The sequence below is a fragment of the Rhinolophus sinicus genome, linkage group LG05 (genome assembly GCF_036562045.2).
Source record: "Rhinolophus sinicus isolate RSC01 linkage group LG05, ASM3656204v1, whole genome shotgun sequence".
Classification (NCBI taxonomy): domain Eukaryota; kingdom Metazoa; phylum Chordata; class Mammalia; order Chiroptera; family Rhinolophidae; genus Rhinolophus; species Rhinolophus sinicus.
In genome coordinates this window covers 158518635-158536787 of record NC_133755.1, presented here as the reverse complement: position 1 = coordinate 158536787, position 18153 = coordinate 158518635, and the positions used below count along the sequence as shown (strand labels likewise).

General features: G+C 37.5%; 1 protein-coding gene across 12 annotated transcripts in view; it reads left to right on the top strand.

Annotated features, from left to right (window-relative positions):
• The window catches only part of AHI1 (Abelson helper integration site 1), a 170077-nt gene that overhangs the window by 128742 nt on the left and 23182 nt on the right, over positions 1-18153 (top strand). For 9 of the 12 annotated variants that reach the window (XM_019732750.2, XM_019732754.2, XM_074333620.1 and 6 more), the window contains 2 exons: positions 2557-2719; positions 6072-6169. The exons of 1 other annotated variant lie outside the window; for it this stretch is intronic. In XM_019732750.2, coding sequence (XP_019588309.2) covers positions 2557-2719; positions 6072-6169 — 261 coding nt within the window. Of the gene's footprint in view, positions 1-2556; positions 2720-6071; positions 6170-10928; positions 11034-18153 lie in introns of those variants that run through there. 2 more of the 12 variants (XM_074333618.1, XR_012496754.1) reach the window with 2 other exon arrangements.

The following is an 18153-nucleotide window of genomic DNA, read 5'->3' as shown; positions in this document are numbered from 1 at the left end:
AATTCAGTCCATAACAGGGACACAGAATAGGGAACGTGTAGCTGTATGAAATTCGTGTGCTGTATTTGATTGTATAATGAGGATAATCAGTAGGTACTTTAACAGGAAAATTGAAATGTAGAATCTTACATGTCTTTTGGACCCTGTTCCTTGGAAGGGACTGTTTTATCAACAGACCCTGGTCGAAAATTCAGGAAAAGTTTTCTGACTCCAGTTTGATGGATTCCAGACTGTCAGTACTTCATGCAAGAACATCAGATGTGAGTCTCCCTAAATGACTCTGTTGCCTAAACTGAATCTCTGCTGCTGTCCTTCCCAGCAGCCACCTCTGGCGCCAGATAAGTAAGCATACATTGACCTCATACTTGCTTAAGATCATCAAAGCTGTGCTGCCTCCGTGTGCCAGAGCCAGGATGAGGTACGACAGGCAAAAAACCCAAGCAGTTTTTACTGGATTTCATCATGAAAGGAATGTAGTGGGCCTGCAGGTGACCGAGGATAGTAGGTCTCAGCACAGCCAACTGCTTAAGTATTACTGTCCAAAACTGTGTCTTATCTCTCATGAGTGATTAGGATTTCCTGTCCCTCCTTCTTTCCCCTCGGCTACTGCTTCCCCGTGTTTGATTCTAGATAAATATGTCCTATAGATGTATTTAGTTTTTTAAAAAATTAGAGAAGAAAGTGAGTTTAAGTCCCGATTCCACCACTTACTAGTTTACTTGACTTTAGGCAAGTCATTAAATGTCTCTATACATCAAATTTCTTACTTATAAAATTGAAATAGGAATGTGTGCCCTCACAAGATTGTCGTAACGATGGAGGAAGATAACTTACATAAGCCACTAGCGTGGTGCCTAGAACAAGGCAGGTACTCAAAGCATTTTGATTAGCTTTCCTCTTTTGTGTTAGTGCCAGATAGGAGAATAAAGGAGAAGAGATTTGGAGAAGGAAGAATGAAGGGAAAAGTTAAAAGTTCCACTTCCACATAAGTGATTTGGCATCAGTATACTGACAATTATAAAAGACTTGTAAACTTTAAAAAATATCCTGCGTAGCATGTTGTAAATTAGACTGTGCTAAGTAAGGGTATAATAGGAATTGCATTTGTACCATTTGAATTAAATTATTACTGCCGTTATACCATAGAACGACAACAGTTCATTCCAGATTTAGCCATTAAAAATCTCCTGCTTAATGTGTTAATAAATATTGTATTAACTAAAAGCTACCGCAAAGAGTCTTGTGAACTGTTACAGAATCCCCTGCTTAAAGCTCTCTGTCTTCCTAATGCCCATATATTGAGGCTGAACTCTTTCATCAAGAATGATCTGGCCACTTATTTCTTCTGTAGCCTCAGCTTCCCCCATCCTTCTGTCTATGCTCTTGCCTCTGATCCCGAGCTCCCAGCATATTAAACTATTTGGGATTTTTCTCTTTTCTGGACTCTCACACATGCAGTACAGTCTGCCTGAAATACACTTCCGTGTCTTCCACTGACTAATTCCTGACTATTCTACTACTGCAAAGCCTAAGTGAATTACTCCTAGAAGTTATCCTATTTAACTCTGTATATTTAGCCCCCAGCATAAAACCAGGCATATTAGGAATTCAGTAAATACATTTTGTTAAGTGGATGAATCAGTATATACCTAAATGCAAAGGATAATGATAATTTTCTATTACACATATAGTGGTATAACCTGTAAATTTTCAAATCCCATTTAAATAGAAGAAAAAATAGTTTATTCTTTAGAATTCTTATTATGTCCCAATTTATACAGTGTATCACATCTAAAATGGGCTGATATCTGCTTCCTTCTTATAACTGCTGTGAGGGGTTTGTAAATGCCTCTGTGACTATTCATTTTGACTTGGGTTTTTCAAAAGAAAAAAAATCAAATATGGTGACTACTATAACAACACAGAGAACGGATTCTCATAGAAAGGTTTTTCCTCTTAAATTTCTCTCTAGTGAAAATAAGCTTATCAGAGTATTATAAAAGGTAGTAAGAAGATATAGATTATTGATGTATTTCGCTACAAACACGTGTTTTTTATGTTTTATATCAAAAAGAGACATTCACAATATACCAAGTGATCACAGTGAACTTATGTAATTGGGTTGTTCCATTGAGCTTTTCCTTTTTGTTGACATTCTGAAGAATTTTTTTTTCAGATGCATCTGCTTAGCATTGAAAATGGAATTTAAAGGTAGTATAAAACAATTCTAAGAAAGTGAATGGTGTGTGACCTTTTTTTTTATTTGCTTCACAAGTAATTTGCTCTAAAAAAAAAAAAAATAACATCTGCTATTTGGAAGCTAATCTTAGTGTATTGAATGCTCTTAACCATTTCTCAATCCCACAGTCTTTTATCTTGCTTCTCCTGCTGTGTTCCCACCACCCCTGATCCCATTAGCAAACCTTGAGACCGCCTCAGACTTTACCAAAGTACTGCTTTGGTTTCAGCTGCTCTTCTGCAAGAGGAAGTGAATGTTGGGGGTTTTCTCTGTGGTACAGTTGTGATAAAGCTGTGGTGGTCTTATCTCTCTCTTAGGTAGTGGCTCTTTATGACTACACAGCGAATCGATCAGATGAACTAACCATCCATCGCGGAGACATTATCGGAGTGTTTTTCAAAGATAATGAAGACTGGTGGTATGGCAGCTTAGGAAAGGGACAGGAAGGTTATTTTCCAGCTAATCATGTGGCTAGTGAAAGTAAGTTTTATGCTCCCTTCCTGGTTTACTAATATGGTGTAACTGATAGTACAAGATTTTAATCATGTTGTACCCTTTAATTTACTGTCTTTGTAACTTCTGCACGTTTACCAATGGGTATGGCTCTTCACTCTTATGATGCAAAAAAATGAAAAGGGGAGGCACTAGTATACTATAAAGCTATTAATTCCTGTCATGATTGCTTCACAGACTTCTCATCCCAGGACACCTGCCCATCTAGCTATTAGTTTTCTTCTACAGCCCCTTTCCCCTGCCACCTACTTCACACACGATTATGTCAGCTCTTCTCTTGCTACAGTGACTCCTCAGTTGACAGGCACATTAAGAAGCTCTAGTTGCCCAACTTCCATTCTTTTATTTTGTATACTTCAGTCCAAGCTCTTACCTGTCACCTGCCTGCAATAGACGATTATCATTCTCAAGTAAAGTAAGCCCTCATGTGTGAAAGGAAAAAGAAATAAGCTGGTGAAGGAGTTAATTCTAAACATAATTTTCTGAAAGCTGTAGCTTTTACCTTGAGAGGTGAAAATAGAACACACATGACCTGAAAATAAAAGGAAGACTATGAAGAAAGGGGAGAAATATAGTGATGCTTTTTCGGAAGAATGCTTCCTCTCAGCAATTAACTTCATAGTGTGGTAGGAAAAGCACAATTCTCAGGTCAGGAAAATTGATTTCTAATCCTAGCTCAGCAACTATTACTGATATATGCCTCAGTTTCCTCCTATAAAATGAGGAAGTTGAGCTCTGTCATCTCTACACTGTCTTCCAGAAATACTGAAATCATACAGTTCTGAGGTAAAATGCAGTATAGGCAGCCTTGAGAACACTCTGTTTTAAATATTTATTGCTGTCTTTTGTCTCTGCAAAAAACAATAATTATTATAAACAATAGTTGCTTTTCAGACCAGTCTGTGAAACCCCATTTAACCCAAACTATGGCTGAACAAAAGTACTACTGATTCCTAAGTTCTGTATTTTGAGAGCAAAGGAGAGGAAGGAGGAAGAAGAATTCCTTCTATGAACACTGGGTGTTGGCTTCAGCCTAGATAAAATGTTTTCTCTTCGGCACCCTCTCACTAACTTGTCTACACCCTGGTACTTCCCAGCCTTCTTTCTCCACTCTCTCAAGCAGTCTCAGTCTTACTGCAGCTGCCTTCTTCAGTATGTCTGCTTTCAGCAAACTCCTCCCCTCTCCAGTGCTAAGTGCCTCGAAAATTACCCACTTCTCTTACACAACAAAATTTTGAAGTTCCTCTATACCACTGTTCTAATTCTTGTTCTTGGAGTAGTAATTGACTGGTAGCTCTTAAACTCTATCTGAGGTATATTTTTATGTTTAAAAGAAGATACCTAATGGAGAAAACATAAGGTAAAGTGGAAGGAAGAAATTTTAGGACAGGTTAATACCAGTCATTTCCCAAAAGCTCAGCACTTCTAACTTCCAGACTGTCTCACATATCCAAGTTCCTTCCCTCCCCTTCCCAGTGATGGCTTTCCCACGGGATCAGCCACTGGAGTTCAGCAGGGGTAGCTTCTGTTTTCAATGAAGAGCTGCCTGCATGATCATAGTCACTCTGGAATATATCTGTCATTTTAACTAGATATAGAAACAATTCCTTGTTTCCTCCAGATACAAATGAAAACATTTAAAAATGTTTTAGCTTGATAATATAAAAAGGTTGTGTATTTCCAGGCAGGATGGTATGAGGTGCTTTAACTTTGGAATCCAGTTAGTTTTCAGAAATAGCCTCCTTAGGCTTGCAAATCTTGAGAGGCTATAGATATTTGATCTACAGTGTACAGTGGGTTAAAAATCCAGTAAAATGTTTCTTCCATAATTACCAAAGTGAGACTTCTAAAGCATACTGTAGTGATGGTTAGTAGTTATATGCAGAAATTAATCCATTCTTCAACTACGGTAATTCCTTACTGTATCCCAGAATAATGGATGTTTTCTTTTGGCATCAGTTATTGCTTGTTGGAAAAGCTTTGTAAAGGCCAGAACAAACAGAAAAATTCCTCAGACAACCTGAGAATGTAATAATTGAATTCTCACTTCATCGGAGATTATTTTTCTTTCCCTTTTATCCTACTTTTTACCTGAATTTAATAAAATCTCGCTGGCTAGATTTTAACATTAGAGAAAAAATGACTGTCAGCAGCATATTCCACTCTAAAAATAGTAGCAGAAATTATCCTTTATCCAAAACCAAATATGCAAAGCAAAAAATTTAAGGGAAATATATATATATATGAACAGAACCTGTACCAACTATTCAATTGAAAGCCATGTCCTCTAAGAGAACAACATAGTAGAAGACCTTGCTACCCCATTATTATAAAGGACTTATTCCCTTTGTATTTGAAGCCACTGGAAAGAAAAATATGATCACCTTCCCTTAATCATGTCTAACATCCTTTCCAATAAAAGATAAACCCAATAATAAAATCAACCCATACACAAAGCCAGTTAATACATCTCATAATCTTAGAATTTTGATTAGCTGTATTTTAGCAATTTCTCTCAATTGAGAGTTGCCCAAGTCATTTAACCTGAAGAGATTTATTTTTTTTTAACCCTTTAAAATTCCCACCTGACTTTTTAGACTCAGTGCTGTGTGTGGCTTAGATTATATAATTTATAATCTTAGAGGGAATCTTAGACTTAGCACTGTGTATAGATTAAATATCATGTATAGTCCTAGCCCCATGCTTTTTTATTTCATAGCATCTTCCCAAATTATCCTTTCTCCACACCTCTGCCTGGCAAAATCCTACATATTCTTCAGAGTCTGACGTACATCTACCACTTATTCCATTAAGCGTTTGTCATCCCCACATTGGATTTTGTTATTTTCTCTCTTTAGATTACTGTCAAATTGTATTTTATATTATAGTTACTTGTGAACAGATCTATTTCTGACCAGATTGTAAGCTCCTTGAGAGCAAAGACTGTTTTGGTCATCTTTTTATCTCCTCCAGCAGTATGTAGGAGATAACCATGCATATAGCAGTTTCCTGGTAAGTGTATATTGAGATAAAATTATAGAAGCATCTGTATGACCAAGTAATAAAAGAAAATGACCCTTCTGCATTTCTGAAATCCTGCTGATCAAAACTTTCCAATCATAAGTTATGTTCTTTTGATCGGTAACATGTAAGACTACAAATCGCCTTAACAATAAGTGCTAGGTAGCTTATTGTTAAACCAAGAAAGTGAATATCAGTTTCTTTTAGTTTCATATCTTCCCTCCCCCATCATTCTTTTTTTTCCCCCATAGAACAGTGCTCCTCACTTTGATGACTTGAATTTCTTTTTCAATTCCAGCACTGTATCAAGAACTGCCTCCACAGGTAAAGGAGCGATCCCCTCCTTTATCCCCCAAGGAAAAAACCAAAATGGTAAAACCTTCATCTTCCAAAAAGGTAAATGTTTTTAAGAACACTTGTATGTATCCCATAGGTACTTTGATTTTTTTCACTCTCTCTGGATAAAATATTGCTTTATTTTTCATGCTTCTATCCTTCACTGTTTACATTATTTCTTGTAATATCGGCACCAACATTTTATTAAATATATAAATAAAACATAATATGATTGTAGCCATTTTCCAGATAAGGAAACTGAGGAGCCTCAGAGAGATTAAAGTAGATCCCAGTCACAACCCAAGTAATGGGACGAGGACTCAAAGTAGAACTTGTGACTTTAAGTGTGATGCTATTTCTACCCTACACTTATTTCTAGAACTGTGGTACTGACACGGTCCTCAGCCCCACCTTAGGGGTACACACATATGCTGAAGGCTGTTAGAGCCCACAGAATAAAGATAGTCTGTCTTCCTGGAGCATTCCTCTTACTTGCTAGTAATTTAAAATGTCTTTAGGTTAAAATGAATATGGATACACTCCTCCAGAGAAATGTCATGTTTTTAAGCCTGTGTGTTCAGGTCCCTCGGAGTCAGTATTCTTCTGATGTTAGTAGTATTTTGGTAGAAAACTTTAATAAGCAATGTGCCATCATATATATTACCTATTAAACTCATTCTTTGACATTAGCTCTTGCCTTAGACTGAATAACTTCACTTCTTCTTGACTCCATGACCTGGCGTATAGACTTTCTTGACAGTTGAACCTGTCCTGTATCATTCGGCACTCCATTCGTTCTCACGGAAACAAGATTGAGTAGGCAAAGCACTTGCCCTTGAGATAACAGGCTGGTGGGTGAGACGCCTTCAAGTAGGCAATTCCAATGGACTGCGGTACAACTATAATCAATATAATGTACACAGTGTAGTGGGAATACAAAGGAAGAAACCCTCCAGATCTGCCGTGGGGAGTCCAGGAAGGTTTCCCGGGGAGATCATGCTTGAGCTGAGGCTGATCGGATAAAACAGGACGTGCTAGGTAGATGATTTTAGAAAACACAGCCTAGCAGAAGGAATAATTGAGTGAGCTGTGGTATCGTGTGGTTATGTTCAGAGAGCACAGGGTCTAATAGAGAGAAGTGCAGAAGAAATGCAGGAGTCAGGCCACGAAGTACGCTGCTAAGATGCTTAGATTGTACCCTTCAGACAAAGGGGATCCCCTGGAGGGAGTAATCTAGGGAGTGACATGTACAGATTTTCATGTTAAAAATATTCTAGTGGCAGTATTGTGGTTGGATTATAGGTAGCCAGGACCTGGGACAGGGACATTAGTTAGGAATCCATCAAAATAAAATATGAAATCCTGAAGAAAACGAAAAATGAAATCCTGAACTAGTGGGGATGGAGGGATGGGGTATAATTGACAGGATTTTGTGAATGATTGGATGTGATTAGTGATGTTAGAATCTAGGAATTGTGCTAAGGGCCTTGGCTTATTATGTAACTGAGTAGATAGTGGTACTATAGAAGTAATAAAAGAATAAGTAAAATTTGGAGAGGTAGAGACAAGCAGTGGTAGGGAGTAGGATGTAATGAGCTCAGTTTTAGATATTTTGGTTTGGTAGCAGTGTTTTACTGTTCCCAGGTAGAAATATTCATGAGGAAGCCAGAGATGAAGGATTGAAATTTGAGAGAAAGGAAGGATTCAAAATAAAAGGAGGAGGAGTTAGTGTATTCATGGTATTATATCAGTAGAGTTGAAGCTTGTAATGAAGGAGATAACCCAGAACAAATGTTGTAAAGTTTGGAGAGAAGGCAGCCAAGGACAAAATCCCATCTAAACACTGGTGTTTAAGGGACAGTCAAAGGAAGAGAAGATTAAGAAAAAATAATCGAAAAGACAGTAAAGAACCCGAAAAAGGAGTGCCCTGGAAGTCAGGGAAAAGAGAGGTTCAAGAAGGGTATAGCCAGTCGTGTCAGAAATGGCCAGTCAGTTAGGTTGTCTGAGTATTAGGCGATCAGGAGGAGCCTGACACCTTTACACTAGTCTCAAGAGTTGGTAATAATACGACAAAGATTGAAGAGTAGAATGGGACCTCAGCAAGTGAACTCATGGAAATCATCCCCAGAGCTCTACTTGAAGGAAAAAAACAAGGTCACGCACTGGCTAGAGGGAGACGAGGTTCCAGGAATGGCTTTAAATACTGGAGTGACACACAAATTCATATACGAAGGAAACAAAGCCAATGGACAGGTTCAAGTTGAAGGTAAAGAAAGAACATATGGGTCGTGGAGGAAGCAAGAGGTTTTTATTGGAAAGACAAGTTGATGGATTAGTCTTGGCTTAGAACAGTGGTTCTCAACTAAAGGTGATTTTGCCTCCCAGGAGACATTTGGCAATATCTGGAGATATTTTTGCAAATATCTGCAAGGAAGAGGATACTGCTGTCATCTGGTGGGTGGAGGTCACAGATGTTGCTGAACAGCCTAGAATGCACAGGACAGCCCACTTGAACAAAAGATCATCAGCGGTGCTGAGCTTAGAGCAGCACCCTTCTGAGACAGATAAATATGAATGAGGATGCAAATACGTTAATAGAATGTAAGTCTAGAAATTAAGGATGTCTTTATGTTCTCAAAAACAGGAAGGTCCACCTTGAATATGAGAGTGAAAGGTGTGAGATAACAAGAAGAACAGTGACCAGTAGAATACCTGTGAGGACAGAAGGAGCACGACTTCATTTAGGACGCATAAAGAGATTCCTGAGGCGTTCTAGGAGCTGCTGTTTGGATACCATAGAAATGTAGGGGGCATAGTGCTATGTAGTTGGATTTTTTTCCTTCAGTAATGCTCAATATCTAGGACATAGCAGTGGAGAAGGCAGATTTGGATTAATACATAATTGGAGTTGAGGGTATGACAGAGGCCAAGAGGATAAGAGACTTGATAACATTGAGAGGAGAGTCACTGGAGTGGCACACTATAGAAAATCAGCCAGATTGGAAAGGATGTGGAATCAGGAGAAGACTGGCTGGCTTAGAAAGCAAGATTCTCGCCACCCATGTCCAGGTGGAGGCATAGTATCATGCAAGAAAGGAGTTAACAAACTGGAACTATGGCCTGTAAATCAAGAAACTTGCTTAATTAGTATTTCAGATGTTAAGCATCTCAAGGTTATGATAAATTCACAGAATTACATATAAGAGCTGAAGTGAAATTGAAGGACCTGTTATTAGAATTGAGCTGACTGAGGAACTAGGGCTGAGTGTTGGACAGGTTGTTCTCTTGGACATTAAAAGTCCGGGATGATTGCAAGAGCTGGGATGAAGGGACACCGAACCAAGAGCTGAAGTTCTTAATTATTGTGGTGGAGCAGACATCTCAACCCTAGCTTCACATTGAAATCACCTAAGAAATTTGAAAAATAAATACTGATGCTTGTTTCCACACCCACAAATTGGTTTAATTGGTCTGGATGGGACCTCAGCATGGGTGGATTGCTAAAGCTTTCCAGGTGATTTTAATGTGCAGCCAACATTGAGAGCCATCGTGTTAGAGTGACCACAGTGTCCAAAGGTAACAGCTGCAAAGATAGAGGGTGTTACAGCCAGGTGAGAAGATACCCAAGGAGGTGTGCTTTGAAAGTATAATGGCCTAAAATCCGCAACAGAGAGCTAAGAGGCCAGTGGTAACCCCAGGCCCCATGGTTCATGATTGAATTATGTGAGAATGAACAGCCTGTATTGCAAAGAACTGAAAGAAAAATGTTTCTCAGTAAAACGCCAGTTGCACAGACAGCAAGGCTATATGGTGGTGGTTGCCTATGACAGCATGGGGACCACGGGGATAGAGTTGAGAGGACAGGCAAGGAATTTGCTATGGGCAAATGGCTACATGTGTAATTTAACCATTGTTTGGAATTCACCAGATTTAAGAATTTAGGGAGATGCTAATGTAAATTTACAACCTAAAGACTTTTAATGCAATGAAAATATTTGTCACATTGGCATAGAGATGCACTAGGACAGCTAATGATATTTGTAGTCTACATCAAGAACTGTGTGACATGCTTTGAAAGACAGTCTTTGCTTGTAATGGCTTACTGGTACCCTTGCTGCTGTTTCATGCTGACCTTTTACATAGAGATTACCTAACCCCTCTACCTCTGTGTGTTCCTGTCCAGTAGCCTTGAACTAACTGTGCCTCAGCCAGAGCAGACAGAAGGAGCTCTGTCAGTACTTTACTAGCTGCCTGTGCAGTTGGCATTGCCCCTTCCTCTTCCTGATGTTCCTGTGTTACTATGGATAGGACCTCTTACCTGAGTCCAGGGCTCCCCAGTTCTCACTGCCTGTGCCACTCCTCTCCTTAGAAAAACTCACTGCATCACTGCATTAGTTTAGACTATCATTCATATTTTTAATTTTGTGTTCCTTTTCCTCTCACAGACTGTTCTTCATGCTTAAAATATCCCTTTATATTCATATCACAGTAGACCAATTTTTCACATATCTAACTTGACCCTCAGGCTAACCCCACTGCTGCCCAAACTCTAACTCTAATAGCTATCAAGGAACTTGCATACATGCAAAGTAAAACATTTAAAAATATAAAATAGGTAAAGCAAGGGAGTTACAGACCCAAATGGGACTAAGGACCCATTTGGGCAAGGGAGTAGAAAGGTTCTCAGAGAGGAGATGGAACTCAAATTGGGCTTTAAAATTTAAGATGCATGAATTTCTTTTGTTGAAGAACATGATTTGATCTGCTTTATCTGAATCCATGTGTTACAATAGACTCCTACATATATTTTTCCTCTTAGGAATATACCATGTGTATAGTTTTACTTCCCTCTTGGAGAAAGTATAAAGGATGTTCTAATCTACACTTACGTAAAGAAAGTTCCTGAGAAACGGTAATCCCCCAGGTAATGAGAATGCCTCAGGTACACTCTGAGTCATGACACAACAGCCACCCCCTGAGAAATGTGTAACTGGGCTTCCTTAGCACCTGGCACAGTTGTATTTCTTCAGTTCAGTTCCTTTCAGAGTATATATGGTTTGATTTTATCAAAATCCTGCCTTATAAACCTACCACAAATTCTGTCAGATGTTTAATTTCGTGGGCAAGTTTTATTTTTACTACCATATGTAAGATATGTTTTTATAAAGAACATGAAAAATGTCTCTGATAAGGGACTCAAAGGAGGGGAGGATCCTAAGTTCATAGAATTATAGAATTGGCGACATGGAGGGAACATTAGAGATTCTAGACAATGCCTCCATTTTGTAGATGAGGAATCAAGATCCAGAAAGGTTATGAGGGTTTCATTCAAAATGACACTCCCAGTTAGAGCTCTGCCACCCAGTCACTGACAGACAGCTGTGACCTGCACAGCCAGCCACGTTTTGTGTCACACTGGTTTTTTACATCCATGTTTGAAATTTGTTTCTTTCTACCCGTCTTCATATGTAGTCTTTAGAATTGTATTCTCTGTGCTTCTTAAGAAAAAAAGGAAAGAAACCTCCTCAGTAATTTTCTTTTTCAATTGTTTCTATTCAAACTATAGAATAAGAAGTAAAATTACACCTTTTAGTAGCTTGGCAGCTGCTGAATCTTAAGTTCTTCCAAGTGGAACACACCTGTTCTGTTGCTAAATTTGCCAGGTCCCTTCCAACATTTCATCTGGTTCATGGAAATGTCAGCAAGTGATGGCAGAGGTTGCTCTTCACTTCAGGAGGAGGGGAGGCGCTTGAGTTAGTGATTCTCCACAACAGGTCAGCAAACAGATCAGGAATTACCTGTACCACAGGGAGTGAGAGCAGGAGACTGTTCTCCTCAAGCCCATTCCAGAACAGTTTTATCATGCTGTGCTATAGTAAATTTGCATCTAATAGAAGGAAGAATATTGGTGCTATCAGGGAGGAAAGAAAAAAAAAGTTCTGACAACCTTGGTTTATTTTGTTTGTATTTTGGACTGTTTTTTTTTTTTTTTTGGTAGACTTTTTATTTTTGTTACCTAACAACCTATATGATTTATTTATTTGAGGAGGACAGTTATTAAAATTTCTCCTTTTAATTTTTTAATTATTTTGGGTTGTTCTATCAAAGTAATATATGCGCATAGTTTAAAAAATTCAGTAAAGAATAGTGTACATGAAAAATAAAACTGTCTTCCTAATATTCATGTTCTAACAAAACCCAAAGTAGAAAATGACCCTCTGCCTTTTATAAATGTTTTAACATTGGCACAACCAAGTATGTTTTTTTTTTTAAATGCCAGATGTATAGAACATTAAGTATACATGTCTTTATTCATGTCTAGTCTTTGTTTTGATGAAACTAGGATCATACTTACTATTCTGATGTTTTTGTTTCACAATATGTCTTGGACATCTTTTCTTATTAGCACAGACAATTCCGTTTTTTTTAACAGTTTTAAGTTACTAAAATGCCTGATTTTCTTTTTTTTATTCTTAAAATGACCAATTTTGTTTTTAATTTCTGAAAATGCTTGGTTTCATTTTTTAATTCTTAAAAAAAACCCAAAAAAACCCAAAGTAGAAAATGACCCTCCGCCTTTTATAAATGTTTTAGCATTGGCACAACCAAGTATGCTTTTTTAAAAATGCCAGATGTATAGTAGTAATTATGTACACCAATATTAGATTATACCTGTGAATGTGGAGAAATTTCTGTGATGTTTTTGCTTTCGTCTTTTTCTAAAAACTCATTAAATGAATAATATTAATAGTTATTAGTTTTGCTATTCTAAGGCAATTATAAAAATATCCGTATAGCTCATCTCTTTATGTGACAAGAATTTTAATTATTTTCAGTTTTATGCTTAACATGTAGTCCGTGAGAACAGGCTGGATTAATTCCAAAGAGAGCTGGCTCCTAAACACAAGTGCAAACTCCAGTTCTGTTCAGCAACAGCTTTCTTGTCTAGTCCAGAACAAGAGCAGAGCACCCAAAAGCATCAGATAACTCCGTGGTAGTTCCTCTTCCTGCCAAACACACACACGCACACAGAATTTGACATTGGTAATTCTGTCAACCTCTCAGAAACACAGTAGGCAGTAAATAAGTGGCTTTCGAGTACCTGTGTCGTCTTAGTCTACAAAATGTCTCATTTTCATTTACCCTCTAGATCCCAAAAGCAAACAGTTGATTAAAGCCTGGATTAATTGTGCCATATAGCACTATTTTAAAAAATCGCTTCATACAGAAAGAAATCTTTTCCATTTACTTGTCCTTCTACCAAGAGTTCATCTGAATTATTCTTAACCGTAAAAATAATTACAATTTTATTAATGTGCTAAGTCCAACAATAAATTTATAGTAGACAGTGGTTATTTTTGTATGGCAAAGCAAATTTTCCAAATATCTAGAAGTTAGTTAGTGTATACACTAAATCATTGAAAATACAATCCGAATTATTATTGCCTCCTTCCTATTGCTAAAGAATAATACCAATTTATATTTTTTACTTTAGTAATTCTATTTATCAAAGAAAATTATAGTCAATTTATTATATTAAATTGGTACAAATTAATTCATGCTTGGATTTGCTTTAAAATTTTAGGAATATTTGAAGTTTTTCGTCTGAAGAGAATGAAATCAAAATCTTACAAACAAAAGTAAAGTACTTATTTGTGTCCCATGAAGAGTCTCAATGCAGGCAATACCGATGTGTATTTCTTTTCTCCATAATTTGTTTCAATAACTTACATATTTTGAGGAAAAAAATATTGCTTTCAAAAAATGTCGTTTACGTTTGAAAAATATCTGTCCCACAAAGAAAGTGAGTGGGACCCCAATGATGTGACGGCAAAGCCAGTATGAGGCATCGCACACCCACAGATTCCACTCCCAACAATAAAGTCCCTTATTGTTCTAGACAGAGGAACTTTAAAAGCCTTCAGAATCTCTTACCCTGAAAGCACCTCGTGAGTCTTGACTTTCTTGAAGGTCTGGTCACCAGTTCTGCTACTCATTCTCCTTTGATGCCTTTGCCTCAGCCCTTGTATTTGACACGCGTACCTCAGCCTGTGTTGTCTCTTCCCACCCCCGCCCCCCCCCCCAGCAGTTATGCTCCTTGCTACTTTGGGCAATTCCCCTCCATGTTTCCAGGGCCCTCTCATCCTCAACAAAGTGAGACCCCGCAGACTGCTTGTCTTCTCAGTTTGTCTAGCGTGGGTGCAGGACCTAGATAATTGCCAGTGGTTCTGAAATAAATGGGCTGTGAGAAAATCCCTCTCTGGTCTGCACCCCAAAACTAGTCTTGGGGAATGCGTCATTTCCTTGATATCTTCCTAATTCCCATTACTGAAAATTTACACCAAATAATGTGAAGGTGAAATTGTTTTCCATTTTAGCGACCCACTGATTATTTAGTTGATTTGAGTCTCTGAGCCCAGCCTCTATCCCATCTCCTTTTCCTATACAGACCTTCCATGAAAACTCAGTTTAGATGGTAATATATATTCTCAAAGGTTTCATAATTATTCCAGTAAACCATTGGTAAGTATTTATGGGACATTTCTTCATGACTGAGACAGCAAGTATAGATTTTAATCTTTGAATGATGAGAGTATACATAAAAGTATAAAATAAGTAATGTACTGGGTCAAACCAATGTTCTCCTTGGCCCAGTACTATTCTCTCTGACAGAGACTGTAAAGATTGTTTGATAGAATAATATGGCGTTTGCTCTTCATGATTATATTTTCATAGGTTAACCAAATTTGAGTAACATCCCTCTAATAATCTTGTACAGATCTAAAATGTGGGAGATGTTATTGGGAGAACTCCCCACCAGTCATTCCTGGTTGTAAATTGTTCCTTAGATGGTGGCAGAATTGATTATTATCAGTCACCCTGTCTTCTGACTTGACAGCATGACCTTTTTTCAGAAGTTCTCTGATACCCTAACTCTGCTGCCCTCTTGTTCTGTCAAGTACTCCAGGGTTTCTCAACCTTGGCACTAGTGGCATTTGAGGCCAGATAGTTCTCTGTTTGGGGGGAATGTGTTGGCATTGTAGGATGTTTAACAGCATCTCTGGCCAGTATCCACTACATGCCAGAAGCACTAACTCCCTCCAGTTACAATAATCAAAAATGTCTTCCAAAATTCCCCTGGAGGTCAAAAATATAATCCAAAATTCCCCTGGGGGTCAAAACCACCACCCCACCCCCATTAAGAACTGTTCTATTTTAATAGAAAAAAAAACATATATAATATTGTGTGTGTGTGGATATAAGTGTGTTTTTCCTTAAGTCACAATTTTTCTTATTTTAAGATCCTGCTAATGAAATTTTGCATTTTTCCATTACTGACAAATGTATAAATAGTAGTGTTGGAATTATAGACCACCCTCCTTAAAAACAACAGTTTCTCATAAAGATGTATCCAGCCAGCTATGTGAGCCTCAACATGATGAGTTTATATAAAATGTGTCTTAATTTAATTTAGACATCTCTTAACTACAATTTGTTTCCTTTTCTTAATAAATTAACTGTATGCCACTCTTTATATGAACCATGGAAAATTAACTGTATGCTAATTTTCTTGTTATTACTTAGCAGTCTCAATAATGTGCTCAGTAATGGCCTCTCATTTTAATGTGCTTCTCCTTTAGTTCACATAAAAAGGGAAGAACCTCTTTTTATTTATTTAAATGTCTCTTTTATCCACTTTCAACATATTGGAACAGATTTGCTTTTATCACTCTTTTACTAAACTTTTTTGTCTTTAATGAGAGTTTTCTTTCCTTTTACCCCTATTTCTGCTTCCCCATTACCGTGGGTATATTTAAGCAGGGGCCTCATACATAATGCTGTGTCTTACACAGAGGAGATAGAATATTTGATAGACCTCAGAAGGTTGATAACTCCTTTGTGAGAAAATGCTCTCTGCCCATGTCATGCCGGCCTGCAGTCACTGACTAGAAAGCACTATCGTTTCCAAAATAACTGCAGGACTGGACCAAGACCATGAAGGCTACCTATTTCCCTGTCCTTCAGCTCACTGGCAGGAATTAGTCTAAATTACAGGGTTTTTTTTTAATGTTTTCTTTTTTTGTTTTTTTGTGTGTTTTTTTAATTAAAGTTTATTGGGGTGACAATTGTTAGTAAAGTTACATAGATTTCAGGTGTATAGTTCTGTAATACATCATCTATATATCATACTGTGCACCACCCAGAGTCAGTTCTCCTTCCATCAGCATATATTTGATCCCCTTTACCCTCATCTAACACCCCCCTCCCCACTTACATTTCAAATTGAATTTCTCCATATGAACAATCTTATAATATGGGTTGCATTTTTTATCATAACTTTTATAATTACCACAATAGCCTGTATAATTATTTAGTCTGTCATAGCTGATAAATTTGTACATTATAAATATAAAACTAAAGTGTGGTTTGTGCTTGGATATACATGGTAGGTGGATATAAACCTATTAGAGACGACAACTAAAGAGCAAACTGAAAAGTAACATGAGCAAACAATTTTGTTTGAATTTATACGAATATATACACATACTGAGATGATGAGGAATAAGAAATCAGTCGTTTAGATTTGGCTGCAGCCAGACTGTCCAGAATCACCACTTGGTCAGAGGAATCTCTTTTTCTCCCATAATCATATAGCACATTGTTGGTCTCTTTCTACATTTATCACCTTCTGCCTCAGTGCCAAGTTAATATACCTACATTTATGAGCTTAGGAGTCACTGTGTCTGTTTAATATTTTTTGTTGAGAGGGAAATTGAAATCCTTGGTAGGAAGGTTTGGTAAGAATTGAGATTCAAACCAGATGAAAGGAAGAAGGTGAAGAGACAGTAGGATCACACCAATCCATATTTATTGGCTACTAGGCTATACTCCATAAGTCAACTTCAGACATACAGTTCCTGAGCTCTCCTACCCCCACAAATTGCCAATTTGATATACGCCAGATTAATGGTTCTCAAACTGCTATGCCTCAGAATCACCTTGGGTGCTTATGTAAAAATACCCATGCCCCACACTTGTGTTTATTGCAGCATTATTTACATGAAATGGAAACAACCTAAGTGTCCATTGACAGGTGAATGGATAAAGATGTGCTGTTTGTGTGTGTGTGTGTGTGTGTGTGTGTGTGTGTGTGTGTGTGTGTGTACATAATAGAATACTACTTGGTATAAAAAGGTGAAATCCTGCCACTTGTGACAATATGGATGGATATTGAGGGTCTGTGCTAAGTGAAATAAGTCAGTAGAAATTGAAATACTATATGATTTCACTTACATATGAAATATTTTTAAAAATGAAGAAACAAACCAAGAAACAATTCATAGAGGCAGACAATAGATCAGTGGTTATCAGAGGGAAAGTAAAGGGGGTCAATTGCATGGTGACGGATGGAAACTTTTGGTGGTGAACACAATGTCGTATACTCGTATACAAATGTTGAATTATAATGTACACCTGAAACTTACATAATTTTATAAATAAAATATTTTGTCTAAATTTAAAAAGAGACAATGCCCAAACCCTACCCTAAACACGCTAATCTTTGGCAGCTGCTCCATTATATTTCTGAAAGCTTTTTTTGTAGAAGCAAGAGTTAATGGAATTTTGTTAGAGAATGATCTTCCAGCCTAATTAGAGGAATAACGTATCTACTTCAGACCCCTTGATTTCTGAATATAAACTTCCAGTTGACTTGGCTGTATAGCAGTCTATAAGCCATTATGCATAGCTGCGTGAAACCAATGGGAATCAACTTTACAATAGTGATAGTCCCCCCAAACTTCTCGCATTAGTTTTATTGGATATTCTCGGTAATGATTATGATTTGACTGAGACAGAGCTCCCAAAAACTTCAATAGGTATGTCAGGAATAAGACTAAAGAAGGTAGCAACTAACAACAGTAGAGTAGTAATTTGGTGGAAAAGCCATGTTGAAAAACTCAAAGTCGATTCTCATTATTCACCGTAGTTATTTTCTATACATTTATCATGAACACTGAATCCATGCTTCTAGGAGAAATATA